The sequence below is a fragment of the Colius striatus genome, chromosome Z (assembly GCF_028858725.1).
Source record: "Colius striatus isolate bColStr4 chromosome Z, bColStr4.1.hap1, whole genome shotgun sequence".
NCBI classification, from domain to species: domain Eukaryota; kingdom Metazoa; phylum Chordata; class Aves; order Coliiformes; family Coliidae; genus Colius; species Colius striatus.
Window position 1 is genome coordinate 3,788,860 of NC_084790.1, and position 27,450 is coordinate 3,816,309.

The 27,450-nt window shown below is 67.4% G+C and overlaps 2 protein-coding genes across 3 annotated transcripts; one reads left to right on the forward strand and one right to left on the reverse strand.

Annotated features, from left to right (window-relative positions):
- The first annotated feature begins 1,654 nt into the window (after positions 1-1,654).
- Positions 1,655-3,689, forward strand: GJD3 (gap junction protein delta 3). Its single transcript, XM_062017686.1, has 2 exons — positions 1,655-1,728; positions 2,015-3,689. Exon 2 carries the CDS (start codon positions 2,022-2,024, stop codon positions 2,748-2,750), a length of 729 nt encoding a protein of 242 aa, XP_061873670.1. The 5' UTR covers positions 1,655-1,728; positions 2,015-2,021; the 3' UTR covers positions 2,751-3,689.
- A 462-nt stretch (positions 3,690-4,151) lies between these two features.
- Positions 4,152-26,621, reverse strand: RARA (retinoic acid receptor alpha). 2 transcript variants are annotated; one of them, XM_062017684.1, is made up of 9 exons: positions 26,312-26,621; positions 19,000-19,306; positions 6,784-6,932; positions 6,533-6,674; positions 5,630-5,790; positions 5,358-5,534; positions 5,049-5,253; positions 4,714-4,872; positions 4,152-4,430 (listed from the first exon to the last, which is right to left on the reverse strand). In XM_062017684.1, exons 2-9 carry the CDS (start codon positions 19,175-19,177, stop codon positions 4,234-4,236), a joined length of 1,368 nt encoding a protein of 455 aa, XP_061873668.1. In that variant the 5' UTR covers positions 19,178-19,306; positions 26,312-26,621; the 3' UTR covers positions 4,152-4,233. The 2 variants fall into 2 exon arrangements, with proteins under 2 accessions (XP_061873668.1, XP_061873669.1); XM_062017685.1 differs by lacking the exons at positions 19,000-19,306; positions 26,312-26,621 and adding an exon at positions 12,369-12,721.
- Between the last annotated feature and the right edge of the window lie 829 nt (positions 26,622-27,450).

Consider the following 27,450-nt stretch of genomic DNA (forward strand, 5'->3'; position numbering starts at 1 on the left):
GGGCAGGGTGAGGGCAGGGCTGGGACTCCAGGAGCTTCGAGGGCTTTTCCAGCCAAAATGATTCTGTGATGAATTTGTGTAAAGCTGCTGCTCTGGGATGGAGCTTTGGGGGCAGTAGGGATTCTGCTCTGGTTGATCCTGGCAGAAGCAGGATCAGGGTCATTAATGAGGGCCTGGGGGATGAGCTGTGCTGTCCCGTGTGCCCACAGGTGGGTCCTCAGGGCCCTCAGAGCCTCATAGACATGGCTGAAGTGGGGCTGCCATCATGCCAGCAGGCCACAGGGATCTGGCAGTGGCACCTGGCTTGGCATGATGAGGGGCAAGCAGGACACAGCTTCCCCTCACATCCCTGGCTGGTGATTCCCTGCACATGAGGAGCTTCAGGACCACTTGGCAAAGCCCAGGGGCCCCCATTCCCTGCCAGCCCTGGCGTGGCAGGCGGGTGCAGGCACTATCGGTGCCACCGAGGTGCTTCGCTGGAACTCAGTCAAGTGTGGAAAGTGCTGTCAGATTTTCCACTGCCGGGCTCTGGAGAGCGTCTCCGGCGCGTCCCTAACGGAGGGCTGTGCTATTTACAGCTCCCCTCGGTGCAAATGCACCCGCAGAATCAGTTGTCACGACTCACACAGCAAATGGTGAGGCCACGGCCATGCCACGGGGGCTGCACCGGGACGGCTGCGGAGCTGCTCCCGTAACCCCAGAGTCACTCCGCTTTTATATGCAGGGCTGTGTGTGCAGCACACACAGAGTGCACCACAGTGTCCCTACCGGGGGTTCTCCATCGCAAAATGTCCCTGGCAGGGGCCTCAGGGACACTGAGAGCTGCTAGAGCAGGAGCTGAGTTGTGGGAAGTTGGGCACCAACCGTGGGCGTCACTTGTTCCCTGGGGGTGAGGAGGGCGAGCCGCATCAGCCAGGGCTCTGCTGGTGTTAGCAGAAGGAATCTGAGACACAAGCAAAGGCCATCAGCACTTGTCTGGCCGGGCACAGGCTGGTGGGAGCCCTGACCTTGCCATGCAGAGCTCCACCATGGTAGAAAAAGAGGTGCCCAGCAGCACGGCGTCCCACCGGCACACGACACAGCCAGTTACAGCCTGAGCTGGTCCACGAGACCCTCTACGGCCCCAACAGCCTGGGTACAGTGTCGTGGAGCAGGGAGACACAGTGCCCAGACCTGAGGATCTTGGGGCACAGCACCCCAGCCCGCCGTAGGGGAGAGAGCCTGGCCCCAGGCAGGACCACGGGGCAGGAGATGTGGTTGTCAGCTGCTGCACCAGGGCTCTGCCGGGGGCAGGGAGGTGATGGCAGTGTTGTGGAGCACTTTCAGGGACCGAGTCCTCTGGTTTTGTACCCCTGAGGCCCTGCCCTGGGGGGGAGTTTGGGGAGGCCAGAGCACAGACTCATTACTGTAGGGAGTGGAGCATTGTCCCTGCACTAGCCTGAACTCCAGCCAGCTGCTGGCCCTGGGGACAGGGGCAGGGTTTGTCCTTGAGGTGTGTGTCCATCCCCCCATCACCTCCCCCCCAGCCAGAGCTGAGCCCTCCCCTCCCCTCCGGGTGCCCCTGCAGCTGCTCTGTCTCTTTAAAAGGACTCCAGGCGTGGCTGTGGGATTGTCATCCCATCCCATCCCATCCCATCCCCACCGGACAAGGGACTGGACAGCAGTCCCCAACAGCCCTGGACAGCCAGCGCCAGCTGTGCTGGCACACCGCGACCGCAGCCTCCACAGGTACCAGGGCTGACCTGCGGGGCTGGGGGGGATCCGGGGGTATCTGGTGAGGGGAAACAAGGGATGAGGAACCTGCTCGTCCTGCTCCAGCTGGTGTCCTTGGACATATCTGTGGGGGAGTGGGTGCTGTGGTCACTCATGGTGGAGTGAGCAGGGCTGGCACCGCGAGCGGAGGCGGGGCGATGTGGCTGGGATTGGGATGGGGAGCTGGAGGGTGCCTCGCTGCCCGCTGGGGTCCATCCCGCTGGGCACAGCGTCTCCTCCAGCACTGACCCCGCTCCCGCAGCGCGGCCATGGGCGAGTGGGGCTTCCTGAGCTCGCTGCTGGACGCTGTGCAGGAGCACTCGCCCATGGTGGGGAGGTTTTGGCTGGTGGTGATGCTCCTCTTCCGCATCCTGGTCTTGGCCACGGTGGGCAGCGACGTCTTCGAGGACGAGCAGGAGGAGTTTGTGTGCAACACGCAGCAGCCGGGCTGCAAACCCGTGTGCTACGACGCCGCCTTCCCCATCTCCCACTACCGCTTCCTCGTCTTCCACGTCGTCGTGCTCTCGGCCCCCGCCGCCCTCTTTGTCATCTTCGCTGTGCACCAAGCAGCCAAACCGGGCGGCGGCGGGGCCCCGGGGCAGCGCGCCCGCCGCCTCCAGCCCTTCTACGTGGGCAGCGTGGTGGCACGGATTGCGGCCGAGCTGGGCTTCCTGCTGGGCCAGGCGCTGCTCTACGGCTTCAGGGTGCAGCCGCTCTTCGTGTGCCGCCGCCGGCCCTGCCCGCACCGCGTCGACTGCTTCGTCTCGCGCCCCACCGAGAAGACCGTCTTCATCCACTTCTACTTCGTGGTGGGGCTGATCTCGGCGCTGCTCAGCCTGGCCGAGCTCGCACACCTCCTGCGCAAAGGGCCCCCGCCACGGCCCGGCTGCTGCCAGCGGCCGCAGGAGCGCGGCACGGCCCCCGGCCAGCCGGCCGCCACCGCCCAGGAGCTCCGCTGCCCCGCTGTCCCCCCACCACGGGGGGACCTGACGGTGTAGCCGGGCTCAGGCCATCGCTGCCACGAGCTGTGGCCGCTCTCAGCCCTGCCGCTGCCCTCGCCGTGCTGGAGAAGCGGGGCCGGGCTGTGCCCCAGTGCCCCCAGTTCCTGTTGTGGCTGGTGGATGGGCCTCACCCGGCAGCTGCTGGAAAAATACATGGACACAAAGGAAAACAAACAAGTCTCATCCCTACGCAGGGGCAGGGACACCCCTGACCCCCCTCACTGCCCAGCCAGCCTGGCAGTTGGGGGGGGTTGGGAAGGGGGGGGGCAGAGCTGCTCCCACACCCTGTGCTGGGGGTTATCGTGAGCGCATCGGGGCTCTGCAGGGCCAGGGCTGGCCCCTGGCATATGGGCAACAGCTGCAGCATCAGGGCTGAGTTATGGGGATGCTGAGGACACCCTGAAGGGTTCTGCCTCACCCAGTCCAGCTTTTGGGGATAGCCAGAGACAGGACAAGCAGACTGGGGCGGGGGATCCCGAGGTGTCCTCCTGCAGGACTTGGGGATGTCACAGCCCTGACCACGTTCCACCTCCTCCCCTCCCTCTCCCAACCCAGTGCCCCCACGGCAAGAACGAGCCAAGCAGTAGAATAAATAAACTTTATTCTGGAGCCAGCCCCCCCCGAATATCCCCATCCCCACCCCATCCTCCCCATGCTGGCAGGGCTGGGTCCCGCTCCTCGGGACGGCATCACCACGTGCCCCCGCAGCCTCTACCTGCTATGGGGTGGTCAGGGCAGGGGCCCACCCAGAACCCTCTGACTCTAAAACCACTAAAATCTCAACAACAACAGAAAAAAAAAAAAAAACAAAAACAACAAAAAAAAGAGATTGAATAATAATAAATGGTGTGCCCACCCCCGCCCTCTGCCCCAGAGACCCCCCCCTCCCCACCCCCAGCAGCACCCGCCGTGGCACCTCCACCTGCACAGGCCTACAAACCCCTCCAAACTTTTACAAAGGTTTTAAAACGTATTTATAGATATTTATAGATATTTATATATATATACTTTGCTTTCTTTTTCTCTTTTAAATGACTCTGCTGCTGCTTCCTCGGCGTGCGGGGTCTGGCCGGGTCCTCCCCGCCGGATGGTCGTGAGGGGTTTGGGGGGGCTGGGGGGGGAGGCTCGATGGTGGAGGTCCCGTGTGTGCTGGTGCTGGTTGGGGCAGGGGTATCCCCGGGGGGGGCCACAGCCTAGGGCCCCCCCTGCCCCTGAAATGTGACTCAACCAACGCGCTTGGCCCAGGGCTGGGGGTCCGCGAGGCTCACCGCGGGCTCCGCGTGGGCTGCGGGGGGTTTGCTGGGGGTTGGGGGTCGGGGGGGGGTCCCAGGGCTGCGCCGGCGGGGGTGGGGGGGGCTGTCAAGGAGTCCACCCCGGGGGGGGCTGCAGCCAGGGCCGAGGCACAGGGTGTCGTGACCCCCCCCCGGGGCTGCGTGTGCCGGCGTTGCCGGGCTCTGTCCTGGCGCGCGCCGGGCGCGGGTCACGGCGAGTGAGTGGCCGGGCTGCTGCGGTTGGAGCTGGGCGAAAGGCTGGGGCTGCAGCTCCCCGGGGGGGGGCCCAGGTTGCCCGCCTGCCCCCCCAGCGTGTCCATGCCCTCCGAGTTCTCCAGCATCTCCTGGATGAGGGGCGGCATCGAGCCCGGGATCTCCATCTTCAGCGTGATCACCCGCTCGGCGCCTGCGGGAACGGGCAGGTCAGCGGGGCAGGGCACCGCCAGCCCCCCCAAACCACAGCCTCCCTCCCAGGAGCAATGCTCCTCTCTGGCTGCCGAGGACAAAGGGCACGATCCCGTCCCCAGCATCCCCAGAGGATGCAGTGCTGTGGGTATCCTCCCCCTGGCCTCCTGCAGAGGATGCAGTGCCGTGGGGGATGAACGAGCCGCTCAGACCTGCCTCGGTGAGGCTGAGCCCGAGGGCTGCTCCCCCCGGGGACACAGGGCTGCCCCCTGCCCAGTGCTCACCCTTGGCGCTGATGCTGCGGAGATCCGTGATCTTCATGAGCATCTTGGGGAACATGTGGGGCCTGTTGGGCCTCCTCTTCCTCACGTAGATCTTCAGCGCCTCCAGCAGCGGCTCCTGCAGCTTGTCCACTTTATCAGGCTGCTCCAGGTCCTGACGGTCTGGGGTGGGGGGAGAGCAGGGCGGTTATGAGGGGACAGCACACCTCTTGGCATCCCTCCTTGGGCACACGGGGTGGCATCATTTGGGGTCTCCCTTGGTCAAGGGGGGCAGCCTGCGGGGGTCTGTCAGGGAGGGTGATGACCCATCCCCACACAGCCCCTGAGCCAGCACCCACCTCCGCAGATGAGGCAGATGGCACTGAGCAGCCCCGTCTCGGCATCATCCATCTCCAGCGGCAGCAGCTGGTTGGCGAAGGCAAAGACCAGGTCTGTGAGGGGCCCGAAGCCGGCGTTGTGCATCTGCGTGCGGTTCAGCGTCAGCCCGTCCGAGAAGGTCATGGTGTCCTGCTCCGGCGTGTAGCGCGTGCAGATCCGCAGGATCTGTGGGGAGGGGAGGGGAAGGCGGGGGGCAGCGAGGGCAGGGGGCTCAGCCTGGAGTCCCCTCCCCTGTCCCCTGTCCCCACTCAACCTGTCCCCGAGCTCACCAGGATGTCGAGGCAGGCGGCTTTGAGGAGGGTGATCTGGTCGGCGATGGTGAGCGTGGTGAAGCCGGGGAGCTGCTTGGCAAACTCCACCGTCTTGATGATGCACTTGGTGGACAACTCGCTGAACTTGTCCCACAGGTCGATGTCCAGCGAGACCCGCTGCTCCGAGCTGTTGTTCTGCAGTGGGAGGCGGTGACGGGGGGGTCAGGGCCTGGAGGGAGGTGGGGGGCTCCCCAACAACCCCTCCTCACCCCAGGGACCCCGACACTCACCGTAGTGTATTTGCCGAGCTGGCAGAGGGCAGGGAAGGTCTCCTGGTGAGCTTTGCGCACCTTCTCAATGAGCTCCTCCACCTCAGGAGTGATGATGTAGCTCTCCGAGCACTCCGGCTTGGGCACGTCCTTCTTCTTCTTGTTCCGGTCGTTGCGGACGGCTGCAGGGGCAGCAGGGTCAGTGTCACCCTGCCCGGTGTCACCCTGCCCTGGGTCACCCTGCCCTGGGTCACCATGCCCTGGGTCACCCAGCCCCTGCCCATGGAGGGGAGGCTCAGTCCCACTGTGCTCCTTCCCCCCAGAGCAGTCACAGGATCTGCAGCAGGCAGAACCACCAGCCCCACAGTTTTCCTTCCAATAAGCCCCCAAGTCACTGGGACACAATCTGGGGTGACACCAAGGTGGGGCACAGCCCTGACTATGGGGATGGTGCTCAGCTCTGCTCTGACACAGCTGAGAGAAACACTGGGGAGGGAAATGGGAGCTGAGACAGGGCAGGAGTGTGCAGAGGGCAGGGGGAAACAGTCTCTGTGTGCTGGGGGTGCCAAGTCCCACCTCCTTTGGGTGAGCTGTAGCCCTGGGATGCCAAACACCCCCTGGCAACGCCTGGGAACCCCCACAGCATCACCAGCCCTCTCCCTGGGGGTGGCCCTGAGCCCCACAGGAGCAGCCAGCTGGGGGAGGCAGCTGTGCCTCAGCACCATCGCCCCCAGTGAGCCGCCCCCAGCGCCGCCGCGGCTCAGGGCCGGGGAGGTGGGGGCACGGCAGCACCACAACCGCCGTTTGTCTCCGGCATCATCAGTCACAGATCGCCCAGGGAAACAGTCGGGATGTGACACAAACCCCATTCCCCAGGGTCTGCGCCCAGGCAGGGTGCCCCTGCCCGCCCCCGTCCCCACTCACACTCCTTGGACATGCCGACTTCGAAGCACTTCTGGAGGCGGCAGTACTGGCAGCGGTTGCGCGTCACCTTGTTGATGATGCAGTTCTTGTCCCGGTGGCACGTGTACACCATGTTCTTCTGGATGCTGCGACGGAAGAAGCCCTGGGGGACCCCACACGCCCCCGGTCAGCGCCTGGCACGGGGACCCCCCCTAACCCCACCCCACCCAGGGGACGGCGGCCCCCGGCACGGGACATCTGGCAGCTCTCACCTTGCAGCCCTCGCAGGCGCTCACCCCGTAGTGGTAGCCCGAGGACTTGTCCTGGCAGACGAAGCAGGGCTTGTAGATGCGGGGCAGCGGCGGGGGCGAAGGGGGGCTGGGCACGATCTCCTCGGAGCTGGTGCTCTGCGTCTCCACGGCTGCGGGGAACACAACGGCGCTCAGGGCCACGGAGACCCCCCCGGGCAGGCTTGGGAACGGTGGGGACCCCCCCTCTGCCCTCCAGCCCTGAGTCCCTGCCAGGCCCCCTCCCCACGCTGCCCAGCCCAGCTCGGGTCACACGGGGCCAGCGCACGAGCTGGGAAGATGCAACGTGACATTTCCAGGCCACAGAACGCGAGCAGACACACAGAAGCGAGAAGGGAAACAGAGGGGATCCCAGGAGCCCCCCACACAGCGTCTGTGGGGCCTGTCACGGGTGTGGGGGGAGCCCCGACGCCGCACATCTGCTGGCACGTGTGGGCACACGGCCCGGGGGGCTGCCTGCTGCACCCACCACCCCGCAGATGGAGGCTCAGAACCTAGAGAGGGGCTGGGCACGGCGTCACCCAGCCGGCACCCCACGTGTCCCTGCTGAGGGATTGTCCCTGTGGGCAGCGCTGAGAGCAGCCCTCAGCCACCGCGTGCTGAAAGCCAGCCCGGGGGTCGCAGCCAGTGCCCTCCATCCCCCCAAAACCCCACGAGATGTGCCTGACCAGCTCCTGTCCCCCCAAATCCCATGAGGCATGCCAGCTCCCTCCGGCCTCCCAGGCCTATCCCTATCGCCCACTGCCCCCCAGGCCCATCTGGAACGTGTTCAGGTGCCCCAGGACAAGCCTCACCTCCCACCCCACCCAGCTGCAGGGGAGGCACGGGGCGCAGCTAGGAAGGGGTTAAGCGCTCCCCGGCTCCGCCGGGATGTTTGTGAATGTTTTTCTGCAGCTGAGCCAAAGGAACCAGTCAAACAGGATATTAAAGGCTGGGCCCGGCGGGGAGGGGGGGGCACAGCCCCTCCAGCCCCTGCCCCACCAGCCCCTGCACCCCAAAACAGGCCCTGAAAAAGGGCTCCATCGTCAGCTTCGGCCCCAGGGCAGAAAAAGCCCCAAAACGGGTCTGACCTGGGCAGTGGAGATGGGGGGTGATGGATGAGGAGTGGAGGGGTCCCCGTCCCGGTTGTGCCAACGTAGCCAGGGAGGGGAGACAACAGGGACAAAGCTACCCAAGAGGTTTGTCCCACGGCACAACGGCAAGACGTGAGCGTGTGGGGTAGAAAGCAAGCGTATGGGGCACACGGAGGTGAGTGTGTGGGGTGGGATACGAGCGTGTGGGGTGGGATATGAGCATGCAGGGTGGGCACGAGCGTGTGGGGTTGGCACGAGCATGCGGGGCGGGTACGTGCGTGTGGGGGTGGGCATGAGCGTGTGGGGCACAGAAACAAGCATGCAGGGTGGGTAGCAGCGTGTGGGGCGTGGGGGTGAGTGTGTGTGGGGGGCATGAGCACACAGTGTGGGTATGAGCAGGGGCTGGGTATGAGCAGGGGGTGGGTTTGAGCAGGGGCTGAGTATGAGCTAGGGGGGGTGGGTATGAGCACGGGGGTGGGTTTGAACACGGGGGTGGGTATGAGGAGGAGGTGGGTTTGAGCACGGGGGTGGGTTTGAACACGGGGGTGGGTATGAGGAGGGAGTGCATTTTAGAACGACGGTGGGTATGAGCAAGGTGCTGGGTTTGAGCAGGGGGTGGATATTAACGGAGGGATGGGTATGAGCAGGGGGTGGGTTTCAACAGAGGGATGGGTTTGAGCAGGGGGATGGGTTTGAGCAGGGGGATGGTATGAGCAAGGGGGATGGTACGAGCAGGGGGTGGGTTTGAGCAGGGGGTGGGTTTGAGCAGGGGGTGAGTATGAGCAGGAGGTGGGTTTGAGCAGGGGATGAGTTTGAGCAGAGGGTGGGTTTGAGCAGGGGGTGAGTATGAGCAGGAGGTGGGTTTGAGCAGGGGGTGGATTTGAGCAGGGGGTGGGTTTGAGCAGAGGGTGGGTTTGAACAGGGGGATGGGTATGAGCAGGGGGATGGTATGAGCAGGAGGTGGGTTTGAGCAGGGGTGAGTATGAGCAGGGGGTGGGTTTGAGCAGGGGGTGCATTTGAGCAGGGGGTGGGTTTGAACAGAGGGATGGGTATGAGCAGGGGGATGGGTTTGAGCAGGGGGATGGTATGAGCAGGAGGTGGGTTTGAGCAGGAGGTGGGTTTGAGCAGGGGGTGAATATGAGCAGGAGGTGGGTTTGAGCAGGGGGATGGTATGAGCAAGGGGTGGGTTTGAGCAGGGGGATGGTATGAGCAAGGGGTGGGTTTGAGCAGGGGGATTGTATGAGCAAGGGGTGGGTTTGAGCAGGGGGATGGTATGAGCAGGGGGTGGGTTTGAGCAGGGGCTGGGTACTGGCTATGAGCAGGGGGGCTGCATTTGAGCGTTGGGGGCGCAGAGGCGAGCACGCCGGGCAGCGCTTGCCGGGCGGCACTGAATAAATCACCGCTGCCACTCGAGAGAGCGGAGCCATTAAAGTGACTGAGCGAACGTCGTCTATAATTTATCGCCTCTTTTATATAATTTAAGAACTTCCTCGTGGAGAGCTGCACTCACAAAATGCAGATTTGACAGCGTTTTGATGTGCTGGGTGCGGTGGGAGGGGGAGGAGACCCGGCTCCCCCCACACCGATGTCCCCCACGGCTGTGCCAACGCCGCCCAAAGCCCCAGCCACCGCAGCCACCGTGAAGTGGCCACAGCCGCGTGCCCAGACAGTTCCCCAGGAGCCCATCACGGTGGCATCAGGCCTGGGTGCCCCTCGCACCCTGGGGAAAGCAGAGAGCAGCATCCCAAAGGTGCTGGACTGGCAAGATGGGTGCAAACCACGGGGCTTGGGCGCGAAGGACAGGGGGGATCGATCCCTTTTGCCCAGGCTCCCTCCCCAGCCCCCTCTCCTGCTGGCGTCCTGCCCCCCACCCCGCCGGGCCGGAGGAAGCGGGGCACAGCTGCACACCAGATGCTGCGGCTCCGTCAGCATCCCCCGGCAAACGTGGGCCCCCCCTTCCCCCTGCAGCCCTTCCAGCGCTTCCTGCCCACACCAAGGGACACCAGGGCACCCCGGCACCCCCACCCCGGCGTGGGAAACTGCCCATGGGGCTGCGCCGTGTGCCAGGGCCTGGGGGGCACCCAGGAGCCCAGGCTGCCACCACCCCCACCAGCTGCCAGAGCGGAGCTGAGGACAAGACCCAGGGCTCTGGAGCTGGAGGGACAAGGAGTTGAAGCCCGGCTGATGCCCAGCGCAGGGCCCGGCGTGGCCAGCGGCACGGTGCCAGGCAGGGCAGCGGCGCGCCCACACCACGAGGCCCGGCACACCCGGCTGGAGGCTGAATGCCCACCCAGGGCTTTCCTGCACACGACGATCCCACACACCCCAAACCCCCGCTCCCCTGCAACAGCGAGGGCTTGGGGGTGCCCCAGAGCCGTGGGGTGCCTGGTCCTGCTGACGTGCTGCCAGGCAGCGTGCTGAGCCCACTGGGCACCATCACACCTCAGTTGACCCGGGGGTCCTGCCCCCGGCCAGCACCGTGGCCCGGGGTCCCCAGCAGCCCAACTCACCCTCTGCCACGCCACAGTGGCCCAGCACCGTGCTGACGGAGCAGTGCCAGCCCGTGCCCAGTGAGGCAGAGCTCACGCACAACCCAACCCCATGTACCCATCTGAGAGCCTCGCAGCATCCCCCAAAACCCCTCTGCTGCACGTGGGCCCACCCTGGCACAGGATGCCCATTGCCCTGGTGGGCTCCCTCGAGCCTCTCTGCTACACCTTGGGAACCATGCCGTGCCTCAGTTTCCCCAGCTGCGGTGCGGCAGCGTCCCCAGGCCCCGCTGCAGCAGTAGGAAGGCTGCCCGTGCCCTGAGGAGTGGCTCTTCCACCCCCAGGATCAGCCAGACGGCATTCTGCCGGGCAAGGCAAGGCAAAGCAGAGTCAGGCCAGCAGCCAGCACCTCGGGGCCAGTGCCACTGGGCACAGCCCAGTCGCAGCCACCGCTGCCTCTGGGGAAACCGAGGCACGGCACGGCTGCCCCCGTCAGCACCGCGCTGTGCCACGGGGCTGGCACCCCTGGTATGGGGAGACACGGCACCTCGGCGTGACGTAGGGAGCGGGGCACCCTGCCAGGGAGTCCCGCCAGCACCCGCCGCCCACCAAGTCACGGTCACCGTGACCGGAGCCCAGAGGTGCCCCGGCCCCTGGCACCGAGGCCACGTGGCCACCCAGAGCTGCAGCCAGCAGGGAGGGAGGAGGCCACTGCCCCGCAGGACTGGGTGTAGGGTGAAGATGATGGGCCCATGGACACTCCACCCGGGACAGCACGGCCCCAGCGGGGTCTGGGAGGGGGGACCCTGTGCTAAGGGGTCAGCACTTGAGTCTGAGAAACACTGTGGCTGCCAGGCCCTGTCTGCATCCTGCCTGCTGCAGGGCCCCAAAGGCAGCATATCCCTGCTGCACCAGCACAGGCCCCCACGGCAGCCCCACAGCAGCCCCACGGCAGCCCCAGCTGCAGACAAAGGCCCCCACACCGTGCTCGCACCCAGTGCCGGCGGAAAGGTCGAGCAGCCCCGAGACAATGGGGGGAGTGGGAGCGGGGTGGGGGGCAGGGGGGGCTGTGTGCATGACCAGTCCCCACAGTACTGTCCACAGGGTCCATGGCAGCCCCTCCAGCCCACACAGACCCCACACAGCAGGCACAAAGCACAGCAAGGCCGGCCCAGTACCCGTGTGGGGTGCAGCCCTTGGGGCCCAGTCAGCACTTTGGGGTGCGCTGCCCATGCCCCTGCCCACACGCCCGCCGTGCCCCCCATCTGCAGCGGGGGCTGCCTGTCCTCAAGGACGGCGGGGATCCTGGGGGACACCCGGCTGGGACCCCCGTGTCCAGGGACATCGGGGAGGACCCTGCCCCCCTCCAACAGGACACCCGTGGTCGGGGGGACGCCTGGATCCCGGGTGGGTGCTGGGGGAGGGAGCCATGCCGGTGCTGCCCCTCCACCCGCAGCAGCAGGCGCAGCAGCTCGGGAGTTAATTGGATTTGGTCGGAGCCCTTCTCAGGAGGGAGGGAAATTCCCGCTGGAGCCCGTCGTTGGGAAGGGGGTACGAGGAGAGGCCCCCTGGTCCCCGCCTCGCCGGGCTCAGCCCCAGCCCCAGCCCCGTCCCAGCCCTCGACGAAATAGGACAAGGGTTGTTTATGGCCGAACCGGCGGCATCTGCGCAGAGCCGGGCCCGGAGCCCAGCACCCCCTCCCCGGGATCAGCACCCTGCTCAGCCCCGCTCCTCGCGGCACGCATCGCTCTGCACCCGTCCCCGCACCAACCGCCCATCCCCGCACCCGCACACACACACACACACCCCCGCACACACACACCCCCGCACACACGCACACCCCCGCACACACACACACACCCCCGCACACACGCACCCCGCTTCCCCCTCCCCCGCCCGGCTCCCAGCCGCGTTTCGAGGCCGCGCTTCCCGCCCGGTCCGAGGCCACGGTGAGGGGCCGGTCCGCTCCCGGGACGCAGGTACCTACAGCGGCCGGAGCTGCTCCAGGGCGGTGGGGGGCCATGAGGGGTCCCGCGGGGCGCGGGGGGGCCGCGCTCCGGTAGCAGGCAACCCCGGCCCGGCCCGTAGAAATCCATCCGGAGGAAGGGGCCGGGGGGCAGCCCCGCCACCGCCGCGCCCTCGTACATGGCCCGGGGCCGCGGGGGCGGCTCCCCCGGTCGGGTCGGGCGGGGGGCGGAGGTGGGGGGGGATGGGGGGTTGGGGGGGGGCCGGCCCCGAGCGGTCAACGCTCCCCCCCCTCGCGGCAACCGGGCCCCCGCACCGCCCCGCGCCGCGCCGCCATGGCCCCGCCGCTCCGCTCCCAGCCCGGGCAGGCGGCGGACGAGGAGGAGGAGGCGGCGGCGGGGGAGGGGAGGGAAAGGGAAGGGAAGGGAGGAAGGCGCAGCCCCGCCGGCTCTGCGGCTCCGGCAGCCCCGGTCCCTCCCGACACCAGCCGCCTCCCCACAGCAGCCTTAACCCGCTCCGCGCCGCGGGGCCGCCGCCGCCCGCCTCGCCATGGCCGCGCCGCGGGGACGGAGCCGGGAGGGAACGGGCCGGGCCAGGCTGACCGAGGCCGGGGCTTTGGGGGGGGGGGGGAGAGCGGTGGGGGCTGCCCGGGGCCGCGGCTCATTTGCCTAATGGGATGCCGGTGAACTGCGGGTGAACCCGGCGGGGAAGGGCTCACCTCGGCCTGACCCCCGGCCACCCCACCGCCACCCCCCCCTCCGGGGGTGCGAGAGCCACGGCACGGGGCGGGGGGCGAGGCTGGGGGGGGTGGGATGTGCATGTGCACACGCTTGTGCGCAGCTGTGTTCACGGGTGTGCTCACTGCACGGTAGGGTATGTGCTTGTTTGCACACCCACGGCGGGGGGCCCACATGTGCTCCCGGTATACCCTTGCGCTGGGGGGGTTGGGGATGGGGGGCTGGTGCATGTGCATACACGAGCAGCCTGTGTGTGCACACGTGTCTCTACATTCCTTCTGCACACACATACGTGTGTGACACCGTGTCCCCACGTAGCACAGGAGCAGCTGAGCACCTCAAGGCATGTGTGTGCATGGGCCTGCTGTATCTGTGTGTGTCCGAGCGTGTGCACAGCCCAACTGCACAAACATGTGCTTGTGTGAGGCCTGTGTAGGTCGGAGCACCAGACTGTCTAGCTTTGCCCTCTCTCAGGAGGTGACATCCCAAACCCGGGATACCACCCCTGGGGTTAACCCAAGCAGTGACAGCACTGCTGACACAGCCCAGCATCACCCCACACACCACACCAGGTTCCAGTGGTGATGCTTCCCCATTGAATGGTCTCACACCTTCGCCCCTGCCCTGGCATGGCCATGCCTTGGGCTCAGCCTCAGTGCCCATGGCCTCCACCACACCACAGCACTCTGTGCCCACCCCACACTGCCCAGCACAGCAGAGCCCTTGGAGGGAGACTGAACCCCTAAGCTGCAGGCAGGAGGAGCACAGGGATACGGGTGGTAAGATGCAGTCCTGCAACACACACCAGCCATGCACGGCCACATGCACGAGCAGAAGTGTGTGTGTGTGTGTGTGTGTGTGTGCACACACACGTCAGTCTGAACACACCCACCACTGTGTGCACACACCCCCCTCGCTGCTGAGGCACCCTCACTCTGCGCACCCACCCACGCCGGCTCTGCACGCACCGGCCACCCCCCAGCTCCGGCCCCAAAGTGAGCAGCCAGGCCCTCCCCTCCCTTGTAAAGAAAGGAGGGGAAAGGGAAGGAAAACAAAACAAAAAACAAAGAATGAAGAAAAAGGCCGGGCAGCTTGTGCGTGTGTGCCTGTGTGTGTGTGTGTGTGTGTGCCTGCGCAGAGCAGATCAGCAGCGCCTGTTTAAATAATAATAGAAAGTCAAAGGCTTTGCTTAGCCAGCAGGTTTCTGAACAAAAGCCCAGCGCTCCTCCAACTTCCTGCAGCGAACATGACAAATGTCTGCTTTGACTCATTTACCAGCGCTGGAAAGAATGTGGCTGTGACAACGACGGAGGGGACAGAGGGGACTCGGGCCAGTGGCAGCACACAGCTTGGCCGCGGCACGGCTGTGCCATGGCATGGCACAGCTCTACCATGGCACGGCTCTGCCATGCACGCACACCAGCGGCCGCCCCGCCGGGCACCGCTTCTCGTCCCACACTGGTGGCAACAGGAAGAAACAGAGGTTTAACAAACAAAAAGAAAAACCCCAAAACAAACCACCAAAACAACAAACCAAACGCAAAGCCTTAATGCAGAAGCCAAGAGGAACTGGACAAGGGGGAGCACACCCTGCACAGAGCCCCAGGGCGTGTGAGGGGGCTGGGGACATCCCACCCAGCGTCCTGTCCCTCCACGTGCCAACAGCCAGGAGACACCAGGATGGACCCCTCTCACTTCACCCTGCTTCCTCCTGGCCAACGCTGCAGGCAACACCAGAGTACCCCCACAAACATGATGGAGCCCCAGCCACAAAGCCCATGGGGACACCTCAGGGGACTCTGCTGTGGGCAGCTTCGGGAGCGCAGGGTCACACAACAAGAAGTGGGTAGGAAAGCCCAGGACATCCCCCCCGCACAAACCAGCCTGGGGTACGGGGGTTCCTGGCCCCAGGCCCTTCCCCCATCCCCAACACTGGCACCTCAGGGCCCCACAGCCCCCCTCCCTCCCGCCCACTTCAAAAGACCCCATTTATCCCCTTCATCAGCTTTTGAGAGCGGCGAATTCCCGGCCGGCGCAGGCGGCTCCCCCCGGCCCCCATGACAGTGATAGAAAACCTCCGCCGTAATGGGCTTTCCCAGGCGCGGGGGCCCAGCTCCCGGCCCGGCCTCATCAATCTTCCCTGGGTGGGGATGAGGGGGGGATCGTGTGTGTGTGTGTGTGTGTGTGTGTGTGTGCGGGGCAGGGGGGTCCCCAGCACCACACCCCAGCCCCCTGCCCCAAGCGGGGCCCCCTGGCCTCACCCCCACACCCCTACACCCCCCCCCAGCCTCCGGCCTGCAGGGAGCACGTTTTGCTCATTAATTTTTAAAAGTTAATTAATTAGGGGGCGCTGCGGGGGAGCGGCTGCGGCACGGAGGAAACCGGAGCCAGCGGGTAGGGTGACAGGCCGGGGGCTGGCCGCGGGGCCCCCCGGCCCGGCAGCGCGCAGCGGGGCCAAGGGGCCTGGCGGCAGGGGGAGGGGGGCCACGCTGGGGTCCCGTTTCCCACAGCCTGGGAACCAGGGCGGAGGAACGGTCTGCAGAGGGGGTGGCAGCCCAGGGGGCCTCTCATGAGGCGGGGATCCCTCATAGCCCACCCCACCTCTGAGACCCTCCATGGGCCAGCAGCAGGTGAGGGACCCCCAGGGATGGGCAGGTCGCAGGGCATGAGGCGACGGCGTGGGTAAGGGCACAGGTACAGCCCTGGCACGGCCACATGTGAACAGAGATGAGGGCACACACAGTCGCTCAGCCCCACACGCACTTGCTGCACACACATACACAGACTCCCTGAGCCCAGCTGTGCACACCCATGTGAACACACACACGGGTGTGCACAGCCCTTGCATAGTGTGTGTGTGCACACCCACCCCTGTACCGTACACACACATACTTGGGTGTGCACAGCCTCTTTCACGGGGTTTGTGTGCACACCCATCCCTGTACTGTACACACACACACACGTACACAGCCTCTTGCACAGGGTCTGTGTGCACACCCACCTCTGTACCATACACATACACACACACACACAAGTGTGCACAGCCTCTTTCACGAGGTTTGTGTGCACATCCATCCCTGCACTGTACACACACACACACAAGTGTGCACAGCCCCTTGCACAGGGTCTGTGTGCACACCCACCCCTGTACTGTACACACACACGTACACAGCCTCTTGCACAGGGTCTGTGTGCACACCCACCTCTGTACCATACACATACACACACACACACAAGTGTGCACAGCCTCTTTCACGAGGTTTGTGTGCACATCCATCCCTGCACTGTACACACACACACATAAGTGTGCACAGCCCCTTGCACAGGGTCTGTGTGCACACCCACCCCTGTACTGTACACACACACATGTACACAGCCTCTTGCATAGGGTCTGTGTGCACACCCACCCCTGTACCATACACACACACACACAAGTGTGCACAGCCTCTTTCACGAGGTTTGTGTGCACATCCATCCCTGCACTGTACACACACACACACAAGTGTGCACAGCCCCTTGCACAGGGTCTGTGTGCACACCCACCCCTGTATTGTACACACACACACGTACACAGCCTCTTGCACAGCGTGTGCACACCCACCCCTGTACCGTACACACACACACTTGGGTGTGCACAGCCTCTTTCACGGGGTTTGTGTGCACACCCATCCCTGCACTGTACACACACACACAAGTGTGCACAGCCCCTTGCACAGGGTCTGTGTGCACACCCACCCCTGTACTGTACACACACACACGTACATAGCTTAGTGCACAGAATTTGTGTTCACACCCACTCCTATGCTGTACACATACACACATGTGGGTGTGCACAGGCCCTTGCACAGTGTGTGTATGCACACCCACACCCTTGCATGGGGGTTGTGTGCACACTCACTCCTGTACTGTATACACACACCACTGTATAAGTGCACACGTACCCACACACAACTCTGAGCATGGAGAAGCCCCACTCCCACCCTGGGTGCTCCCCACCTACCCCAGGGTACCCCCTCATCAGGTACCCTCCTTGTGCCGGGGGTCCCCAGGTCTGTGCCCAGCACCTCCACTCACATCCCCTTTGCTCTTGACTCGTGGCACAAAGGGCCCTGTCCAGGACAGTGGCTCCCAGGGATGCTCAGCTCAGGCTGGGGGGTGCAACAGCCCCCCCTGCACCCCTTGCCTGGGGAGGGGGTGAGTAGGGCAGCCCCCAGCCCCACACACAGTATACACTGATGCCATTTCCCACATCGGAGGCAACACACGCAGCATATCAGAGGGACAGATCCAGCCCTCCTGGCCACTCCAACACCACTGGATCCGTGTCCCAACACCCACGGCCTCAGTGGGGCACTCAGCTGAACCCCAAACCCCGGGGGTAGGCATCTGCCCCCCAGCAGGGCCCAACCCCATCAGCCCAGGGGCCACACAGCTGCAACACATCTGGAAAGGGCAGGTCTGTGGCAGGGCCAGACACGCATCAGGGGAGGGGGGAACGCACCAGGCCCTCTGCGGCTCCCACCCAAATCCCCTCTCAGCCAGGACACAGACCCCAGCACTGCCATGAGAGACAGCAGAGGCACCCAGGACACTCTAAACACTGCAGGACCCGCACAAACAAGGCAGCCACCAGGCTGCACAGGCCTATGGGCAGCGGGGGCAGACACAGTGTCCTCACCCCTCGTGTCCCCGGGGATCCTGGTGCGCCCCAGCAGTGAAAGACGAGGGGAAACTGAGGCACGGCTCGGCCAGTCGCCACCAGCCCTAACCCTATGGTCAGAAAAGAAGGGATGGGGAGGGAAAAGGGCCCCCCCCAGCCCGTTCCCACAAGACTGTGCGTCGGGAATGGCCCCAGAGCCAGCGCGGGGGAGGGGGAGGGGGGGGCCGCACCCGCCGCCACCCAGTCGCTCAACTGGTCCCACTGGGTCCCACCACCGCCGGGGCGGCTCCGGCGGGGGACAGCGCCCGGGGCCGGCCCTGCCTGGGCCTGCACCGTGCCCAGAGGCCAGGGATGGGCCGGTGGGGGCCCGGCCGCACCCTGACCCACGGGGGCCTCCCCGACGGCGGGTGCCGCGGGGCACCCGTGCCAGCACGGCGCGGGAACGGGCAAAGGCACCGTCCCGCGGCGGTGGCGGGGATGGGAAGGGGACGTGGCGGCTGTGCCCACGGCACCCACAGAGGGTCTGGGGGAAACTGAGGCAGGGCGCAAGCCCAGGGCTGGGGTCATGGTGCGAGAAGGACCCCGTCCGGGAGCCCACCTCCCGCGGCTCCCAGCTGCCGGCGCGGCGGGGCGGTGATTACCGGGGCCGTGATGGATGACCCTGTCAGGGGGAAATTGAATCAGAAGCAGACGCAATGATTGCCTTCATCGCCTCCCCCACGGGCGGCCCCCGCGCCGCCGCCGAACAAAGAGCTGCCGCGGGGATGCAGCGCGGGACCGGCCTCCCCAGCCCCACAGCGCTGCCCAGACCTCCATGTCCCAGCCCGGCTGCGGGGACGGTGACAGCCAACGGGCCCTGACCGGGGCCTGCTGGCTCGTTAACAGCCGGGGTGTAAACACAGCCGTTAACGAAGGTGGCCGCACCGCAGCGATTTACCGACACGCACCTCACCGGCTGCCGCTGCCCCGCTCCCTGCCTCAGTTTCCTCAGCACCAGCATGAACGGGGACACATGGCGAGAAGCATCCAGCACTCACCTCTCACCAGGCACGCAGCTGGTGCCCCAAAACCCACGGGTGGGCGATGCAGTGGCTGGGAGCCGTGTGACCGCCCCCCCGTCCCCATCGCCGGTGCCACCGCTCTGGCTGGGCAGACCACTGCTAGGAGCCACAACCTGGGGCCAGCACCCACATCCCACCCTGGGCACAGACCCCAGCATGAATGGGGTCCCCCCTCACCCCCCCGGCGGTACTCACTGGCGGGTGACGGCGTGCTGTATCCGCTGACGGGCAGCTGGTGCTGGATTCCGGCCAGGGTGCTGGGAGGCGAGAGCCCCCCCAGCATGTGGGGGAAGAAGAAGGCGTAGGGGGGCACTGGGTAGCCATTGAGGTGCCCCCCTCCCGGCGTGGGGCAGGAGCTGCTGTTGCTGGCCATGGTGGCGGCTCTCCGGTGTGGGGTGGGGGGCTCTCAGGCGCGGGGCACGGGGGCCGAGCAGAGCATGGGGCCCACGGGCGACGCGCTGCCCGGCAGCTGTTCGCTCTGGCGGCACCGGCTCCTGCGGCACTGTGGGGAGAGCAGAGTGTGGCAGGGGGGTTAGTAGAGGGGCCAAGATGCATGATCCCCACCCAGATGTGCCTCAGTTTCCCCAGACCGACCCTCCCCACGCCCGGGGGCCGCATCCCCTCCCGAGGGTGCAGCCGGCAGCGCCCAGTGCTCCGCATGAGATTAATGACAATCCCCCAGATTAACGACACCGGGACCGGCGGGGCCCGGCAGGCGCGGGTCGCTAATCCCGGCTTAGCGGCCGAGGGGACAGCGTGGGGACACTGCGGCCCCACAGCACACCTGCCCCCTCGGGACAGGGAACCAGGCCGTGGGGCCCCTAAACCTGCAGCCCCAGGCCTGCCCTGGCAGCAAGGACTCACAGCACGGGTCCCAAGGGGGCTGCAGCCCCTGTCCCAGGCGTGGGGTCTGTGAGGCAGCTGTGGGGTGGACGGGCACACCGGGGTCCCCTGAGGACAGCGGCTCGGCGCCAGCCCAGCTCTGCCGTCACAGCCACGCGCCCCCACCGGCTCCGCTCCCCATCCCCACACATCTGCACCGAGTGCGAGGGGGCTCAGCTGCCTGGCCCACGGGCAGGAGCGGGCTCAGAGACCCTGGGACCAGCAGCCAGGGGCTCAGCGTGCCCACCACCGCTGCCCATCGCCACACAGCCCCCTCCCCGTGCCGTGTGCCGCTCCGGCAGCTCCCACGCCAATCCTTGGGGCACAGACCCCCGCGGCCCGGGCCAGGGTGGGGGGCGGCGGTGGGAAGGGGGGCACGGGGCTTTCACAATCCCGGGCTGGCTGTTTATTTAAGCGCTGGCGCGGGGCCCGGCGGGGGCTGTTTATTTGCCGAGAGTGCTGGCTCCTGGCCCCGCGGAGGCGGAAAAGGATCCAGAGGAACAAGGCTGGGCCGCCCGGCGAGGCACTGGGGAGGGGCTGGGCCGGGCACGGCCCTGCCCGTCCCCCCCCAGCACCCAGCTGGGTGTACTCACTGCAGGCAGGAACCCCATCCTCACACCAGCATCCCCAGCCCCAGTGCCGACCCCCACCCGTGGGGACCTGCCGGAACACCCGGGAGGAGACGCACGGTGCAGCTGCCCCCGTGGTGGTGGGCACCTGGCAATGGCTGAGGTGGGGGTCACATCCCACCGCATGCCATACCCTGGCACAGGGAGCCTTGCTGGGAGCCACAGCACGTGCAGGATTGCTACGGGCACCGTCGAGGCACGGTGTCGGATGCCGGGTCAGCGTCCGCTCGATCCACAGCTCAGGGCAAGGGAGGTGACAGACCTCGCATGGGGTCCCCGTGTGAGGACACAGGGACACTGGACCCCAGGGTGGGGGTCTGTCACGGCCCTCCCAGCCAGGCTGTGGCCCCTGAGCCGCACTGGCCATGGGGAGTAGCAGGGAGGGAGCCGCAGGAAGAACTGTTTATGTTTGCTGGTGCCAAGTGCTCACGGGGCACCGTGCCAACCGCGCCAGGACCCAATTACTCAACCCGCTCCTGCTCCCCCACATGCCACTGCCCTGGGATCGAGTCAGGCCAGCACCCCGGCCTGGCCACCGTGCACCTCAAACATAGAGGGGGGGTTGCTGGCCCCTCTTTCCCAAAGCCCCATGGGACCAGCAGTAGCCAGGAGGGTCCAGGGAGCCCAGCCAGTCCTGATCCCATGGGGTCCCATCGCTAGAAAGAGCCGCAGCCTGGAAGAGCCCGCCACAGGTCCTTGTGCAAGCACAGACCCCGGCACACCGCTGCTCCCTGATCTGCAAGTCCTGGGCATCCCAAAGAGAGGTCCTGGGCATTTTGTCCCCAAGCCAGCAGTGTGGGGTTGAAGGCCACGCAGCCCCTCGTCAGGGGCCCGCACTCGCCCTTCCCCGGCGCCTTTTCCTCCAGTCCCCAGCAGGAGCTGGACGGGGCTCGGAGCTTCCTGGAATCCAGTGCCTCATTCCAGCCCCACAGAAAACACGGCCGCGGGGCCCGGGCCAAATCCCAGCCACGAGGAACCTCTTCCCGCCCAGGCCAGGGGCGGCCCCCGGGAGCGGACAGACGGACGGACACGCAGAACAGTTCCCAGGGCTGGCGGCGGCTCCAGCTGCGGCTGCTGGAGCCTTGACTCCAAGCAGGGCACGAAGCCCACCCCACGCGCTCAGAAAGGTCTGGGCAGCGCTGGCGCACTCTCCCCACCCCTCTCCAAACAAGAGACCCCCTTCTAAAAATGCAGTCCTCAGCTGTGACCCCAGGCTGGGTTCACTCCCCGCACCCAGGCAGGGCCACATCGCGCTCCCTTGCACGGCCGACACCAACCACAGAGCGACAGGGATCGCACCAGGACAGAGGCACCGCAACACCCATCCCCTCGGTGGCTGCTCCCACCTCTGCCAGGCAGGGCCCCAGGGGCTCCCCCAACCCGCTGGTGCAGGCAGCATCCCCAGCACCAGTGCTCACACCACCAAACCCAGCCGCCCTTCCTGCCGGGGCACACGGCGTTGGCAGCACCCGGATGCGACACGCCGTGAGCGGCGGCACCGCCCTGGCCCCCCCTCCCCAGCACGGCGGGGGCAAGCAGGGCCAGAGCTGCTCTGGGGTGCCTGGCAGGGTGGTGGGCAGCGACCGAGCCCTTCCTGTCATGCCTGTGGGCACCGCGCTCCTGGCCGCAGCTTCCCCTTGCCGCTCTCGATTCCTGGGAGGACAGGTTTCGGTTCATCCCCAGCTCCCCCCCGTCACCTCACTCCGCTGCCACCCCTGACTCCGTCACCCCACTCCCCCGCCATCCTGAACTCCGTCACCCCGGTCCCTTGCCCTGGTGCCGCTGCCACCCCGGAGCCCACCGCCCCTCGCCAGCCCGCTCTGCTCCCCAGATCCGGCAGCGGTGGCTGTTTGCCTGCGTGCGCCAATCCTCACCGGGACGGGCCACGGGGACACCCTGGTGCCAGTCCTCTGCCGCAGCATGTGGGTAGGAGGAAGGGGTGCCGTGGCCCCGGCGGGGGGAGCGGGGTGGCCCCGCTCGGCTGGCAGCCGCCCTGGCAGGGCAGGAAGCGCCCGCGGAGCCGCTGTGCGGTCGCAGCCTGTGGTTTCCTCGCTGCTGTCAGCGCAAAGCCCGGGGTGGCCTCACACGCGAGGCCAAGGGCCCGGCTGCCCTCTGCCACCGCCACCACCCCTGGCAGCCCTAGCTTCCCCCTCCCCAGGCCAGCCAGGGCGGCGCGGGGGGGTGTGAGGTACCCCCCTGGTAGCTGAGCCAACCGAGACCCCCTCCCTTTATCCCCACGGCATCTCAGCCGTGAGTCACCGTCACGTTTCTCACGTCCCCGGGCAGGCGTGAATCATGCCCCAGCCCTGCAGCAGGGCCAGAGCCAGCGGCACACGCTCGGCACAGGCAGCCTTGCACCAGAGCCAGGGCTGCCCATGGCCCTCCTGCAAAGGGATCCGTGGATGCTGGGGCCAGTGCAGATGCCAGGCCCTGGGTGCTGCTCCCAAGGTCCAGCAGCACATCCCAGGATTCACTCAGGTCCGTTGCAGCCCCGCTGCCCCCAGACTCCAGCGACCTGCAGGCCAGCAGCAGCCCACACCCGGCCACCACCACTTCCCCCAGCACCGACATAGGGCCAGAGCCACAACGGTGGCCAGCGGGGACAGTGTCCACTGCGGCACTCAGCAGCCCCACAGCGTGGGTCCTCACCCCGGTACCCCCATGTCCCGCTGCGGGGTGGGAGCCACAAACTGAAATTCCACCTGTCGCGGCAGGGCCGGCTCCGGTTACGCCGGGAACGTGCCGCTCCGGTTACACCTCCCGCACCCACCACCAGACACACCATTCTTCTGCAGGAACAGGTGCCACGGCCCCCTCCACAGCCCCCAGGACAGCCATGACGGTGCCACACCAGCACCACGGGTGCTGGCTCGCCGGACCCTAGAAGGAGTGGGCCAGGCCAGCTCAACTCTAAAGGCCCAAGGGTGTGCAGGCCCACCAGCCCCTCAGCACCCTGGGGACCCCCAGCCTGGCACCGCCTGCCCATGCAGGGCGACCCCGACCCTGAGGATGAGCCCAGGTCTTGCAGCCCAGCCCTGCCAATCAGGGACGTCTCGGTCCCAGGGTGCCCCATCCGGGTTCCCTGCGAGCTCCCAGGAAGCAGCAGGATTGCAGCGCAGCAGCCCCTGGTTGTTTTTAGCCCTGGATGCACCACGGCAGCCAGCGCCCTGAGAACGGCGTGCCGGGAACAGCACGGCCCCAGACAGCCCTTTCTGGCTCGGCGACAGCCGGCAGACAAGTGCAGCTGGCTGCACCACCAGCCCGGGGCACGGCACGGGGCCACTCGGGACACAGTGCCCGGAGCTGGCGTGGGCGGACGGACCCCGCGGGGCAGGCAGCTGCCTGACACCCCCGGACACCGGTATTCGGTGGCATCATGCCCCCCAGCCAGGGCAGGTTCCTCGGGGGTGGGCTGAGATCAAGCCAGGCAAGGTTGGGACCCGGTGTACTTGGGGAGGCGGAGTAGGCAAATCACCTTGTGCCACACAGCCAGGCCGGCTGCGGGAGGGAGAGCATGCGGACGTGTGCCGCTGCCGTGTCCCCCGTCACGGCCTGGCAGGGACGAACAGAGGCCATGGCGGGCGCACGCGGCCCCTCGCCGGGCCCTGCCACGAGCCACCCCCCCCCCCTTTTGCTAAGCTGCCTCCAGCCGCAGGGAGATTAACCCATTTTCTGTAATCAGCACATGTGTCACCGCAGATATGATCGCAGCCCCCCCTCCCTCCCCCTGCCTCTCCGTGCTTGCTGGCACCGCAGCCCTTCCCCCTGAGCCCCAGAGCTGGCACTGGCGAGGGGGGGCGCGTGCCCCATGGGATAGGGCACACACTGGAAGGGCCCCACAGCTCTGCCAGCTAAGGGGGTCCCCTGAAGTCCTGCAGCAGCAGCACCCCAAAAAAAAGGGTGCGTGGGACTCCAGAGCCCAGTCCCCCCCGCCGTGGCAGCGCCGGTATCGGTGCGGGCCCTTGCTGGGGTGGGTGTCCCCAGGCACACACTGCCCACAGCCAGCGCAGCCGAGGGTGGCACGCTGACATGCCAGAGCCTCCTGGTTATAAATAGAGTCGGAGCCGCGGTGAATCCCAGCGCCGCAGGGCAGGCGGCAGCACGGGCCCTCCCCAGGCTCGGCGGCCACAATGCTGCTCCCGGCACGGGGACCGAGCGCCGGGGACGCGGCGGGTGCGCAAGGCAGGACGGGCACACCGGCTGGGACGCAGCACCCACCGGCACCGGGCGCTGTGGGATGGGGCAGGGGGCCGTGCCCCCCTCACCGCCGTCCCGCTGCCCGCCGGTGGTGGCCACGTCACCCGGCGAGGGGTCCGTGAGCGGCGGGTGAAGGGATCGCGCACCCACCGGCACCCACCGACGCGGGCAGCGGCGCGCCACGCGTGTCCCCGTGCTGCAGCAAGGTCACCCCCAAGGGCAGGGCGCAGGGCCCATGGGTGACATATGGCCCGGGAGGGGCGGCCGTGGGGCCGCTAAGCCCCGGAGCCGTCACCCGCTAATCCCGGCACTGAGCCCGGCGGCAGGGCCACCGCACCCAGAGCCCCCGGCCGGCTCCTGCCCGACCTCACCCCACGCCGGGGCGGGACGACCACCCCTGCAGCAGTGGGCACTGCGGGAAAGCCCTTGTGCCTGCATGTGTCCCAACCCACCCCCCAGTCCCTCCAGCACCCCCCCGGGCTGCGGGATGGCCCCTGCCACTCAATGAGGTCAAAGGTCAGAGGCACGGATTTGGGGGACACCCCGACTCGGACGGGCAGATGGGCTCCGCAGCGGCTTCCCGAGCCCCTCGGGGGGCTGCTGCCCATCCCGCGCGGGTATCCCCCTCCCCACGGCCAGGGAAGCCCCCGCCAGAACGACCCCCCCACCCCTCCACACACACACACACACACACACAACCCCTTCCGCTGCCAGGAGCCCCCTCGAGGGTTCCACCGCCCCCAGGCATCTGCTGCGGCGGAGGGGAGGCGGCGGTCGGCGCCCCCCGCCCGGCCCCCCCCGGCCCCGCCGCCGCGCCAGCGCCCTGTCAGCGGCGGAGAGCGATGGCTTCCTCCGCCCGCCGGCCAGGAAACGGCGCAGACGCCGCTCCCGCCTCCCGGACCCCGGCTCCGGCCCCCGCCGCCCCCCGCGCCCTCGGCCCTGCTCACCCGCCGGGCCTCGCCGTCTGCGCTCCGGTCCCCCCGCACCCCGAAAAGGGGAAGCGGCCTCGGCCTCCCCCTCCCGCCCGCCCCCGCCGGAGGAGGCGGGGGGGAACCTGGCTGCCCGCACCGGCGGTCCCGGGGGGGAGGGGGTGGTCCGGCGATCCCGGGGGGGGGTTTCCCCCCCAGCCCCGTGCTCCCTTGCCGTGCCTTGGATCCCCCCGGGGTGGTGGCAGACCTCGGTCCCCCGAGTTGGGGGTGCCCCGGGCCCTCGGTGTGGCGGGGGAGGGCGGGCAGCGCCGCCGCTCGTTAGAGCCCGGGCAGCCGGCCCTGGGACGACGGACCCCATCACTGGTAACTGGGGGGTCCCCAGCACCGTCAAGGCCGAAGGAGAGGGGGAGTGGGCGGGAGCAAAGCCAAGATCGGGAACCGGGGCGAGGGTCAACGCTACAGCGCCGGGGCTCACGGCAGCCTCGGCCAGGCGGGGGCCCTTACCCCCTCCACCCCCGGGGGAGGAACCCCACTACCGAAACAGAGCGAGGGCGATCTCAGGGACCCCTTACCGGAGAACGATCCCCGGCGCCACCTCCGGAGTTGGGACCCCCCCCCCGCCCGGCCCTGAGACCCTTCGAACCACCGTCGGCGAGACCCTCTTCCCACAGCCTCTCACAGAGGCGGGGGGAGGCAACACCGACCCACAGCAGGGGGAACCCTGTGTGCACGGCGGGACGGCCCCCACCACCCACACCCGGTCCCGACACCCCCGCGAGAGCGGCGGCGCTCCCCTCCCCCCCGACGGCCAGCGGGTTCGCGGCTCCCCCCCTCCCAAAACCCCCAACAACAGGCAGCCCACCCCTTTACCTGATCACCGAGCCTTCACACCGAGACCCTCAAACCCGGGAAGCGCCCGGTGGCGGCGGCTGCTGCTGTTGCATGGCGGCGGCACGGAGCGACCCGGCCTAAAGTGCGAGGTAAATTGGGGTGGAGGAGTGGAAACGGGGTGGGGGGGGAGCCGGGAAAAAAAAGGGAAGGGGAAAAGGGACGGGACCGGGGATGGGTGTGGGGGGGGGGGGGGGACACTCGGGGGGAATGGAGGCTGTGGGAGGGGAGGAGGAGGGGGGAAGCTTAACGAGCGGCGGCCGCGGCCATTGCGAGTCATGTGCTCGCGGGGAAACTTTACCCGGGGCGGCGGCAGCGGCGGCGGCGGCGGCGGCGGAGGGCGGGGAGGGGGGAGCGCGGGAGGAGGCTCCGCCCCTTTCTCCGGCCCCGCCCACGCCACGCCCCGGCAGCCAATGGGGAGGCGCGAGAGGCGCGGGAGGCGGCGCCTCATTGGCTGTCGGGGCGTGGCGTGGGCGGGGCCGGCGCCGCATTGTAACTCTTTGAAGTCTCGGGAAGGCGGAAGGGGACAACGCGGGTGCGCGCGCCGCGCGGGGGGGGGGGGGGGGGGGGGGCCGTTCTTAAAGGGGCCGCTCCCCCGTAACCTCTCCCGTGCCTCAGTTTCCCCCCGTTAGCGATCAATACACGAGCCCCTCCGCCCCCTCCCGATTACGGGCCGAAAGCATCGGCTCCACCCTCGGCCCCCCCGCCCCCGTCCCATCCGCAGGCGAGCGGCGGCATGTGCTGAAGGCAGAGGAATGCGCCAAATCGCTGCCAGATGTGCGCGCGGCCGACGGCTCGACTCCCCCCACCCTCCATACACGGAGAGGACACCCCCCCCCCCCACCCCCGCCTCCCCCGCGCCCTTCAGCACCCGTTACTACGGGGTGTAATAAACCTGGCTGCGTCGTGCCCCGGGCTGCAGGGCCCGAGCCCCGTCCCGCGGCGTCGGGGTGCTGAGGCGTGGGCGGGAGGTGCCGTCGGGGCAGGGCTGCATCGCCGATGTGCCCCCACCTCGTCCCACCAAGGCCCACTCCCGCCCGGTGCCGTGGCACAGCGGGGTCGCACGGGGTCCTCGCCCCGCACCTCCGGCCCCGGTGCCCGGCAGGAGCGCAGCCGAGCGG

Excerpts from the sequence above, each read along its gene's own strand:
- GJD3 (XM_062017686.1), top strand. The coding sequence starts at position 2,022 with ATGGGCGAGTGGGGCTTCCTGAGCTCGCTGCTGGACGCTGTGCAGGAG.
- RARA (XM_062017684.1), bottom strand. The coding sequence starts at position 19,177 with ATGGCCAGCAACAGCAGCTCCTGCCCCACGCCGGGAGGGGGGCACCTC. Across the intron at positions 5,535-5,629 it reads AGCTCGGCAAATACACTACG|AACAACAGCTCGGAGCAGCG; the intron begins GTGAGTGTCGGG and ends CTCCCACTGCAG. Across the intron at positions 4,431-4,713 it reads CCGCAGCATCAGCGCCAAGG|GCGCCGAGCGGGTGATCACG; the intron begins GTGAGCACTGGG and ends CCGTTCCCGCAG.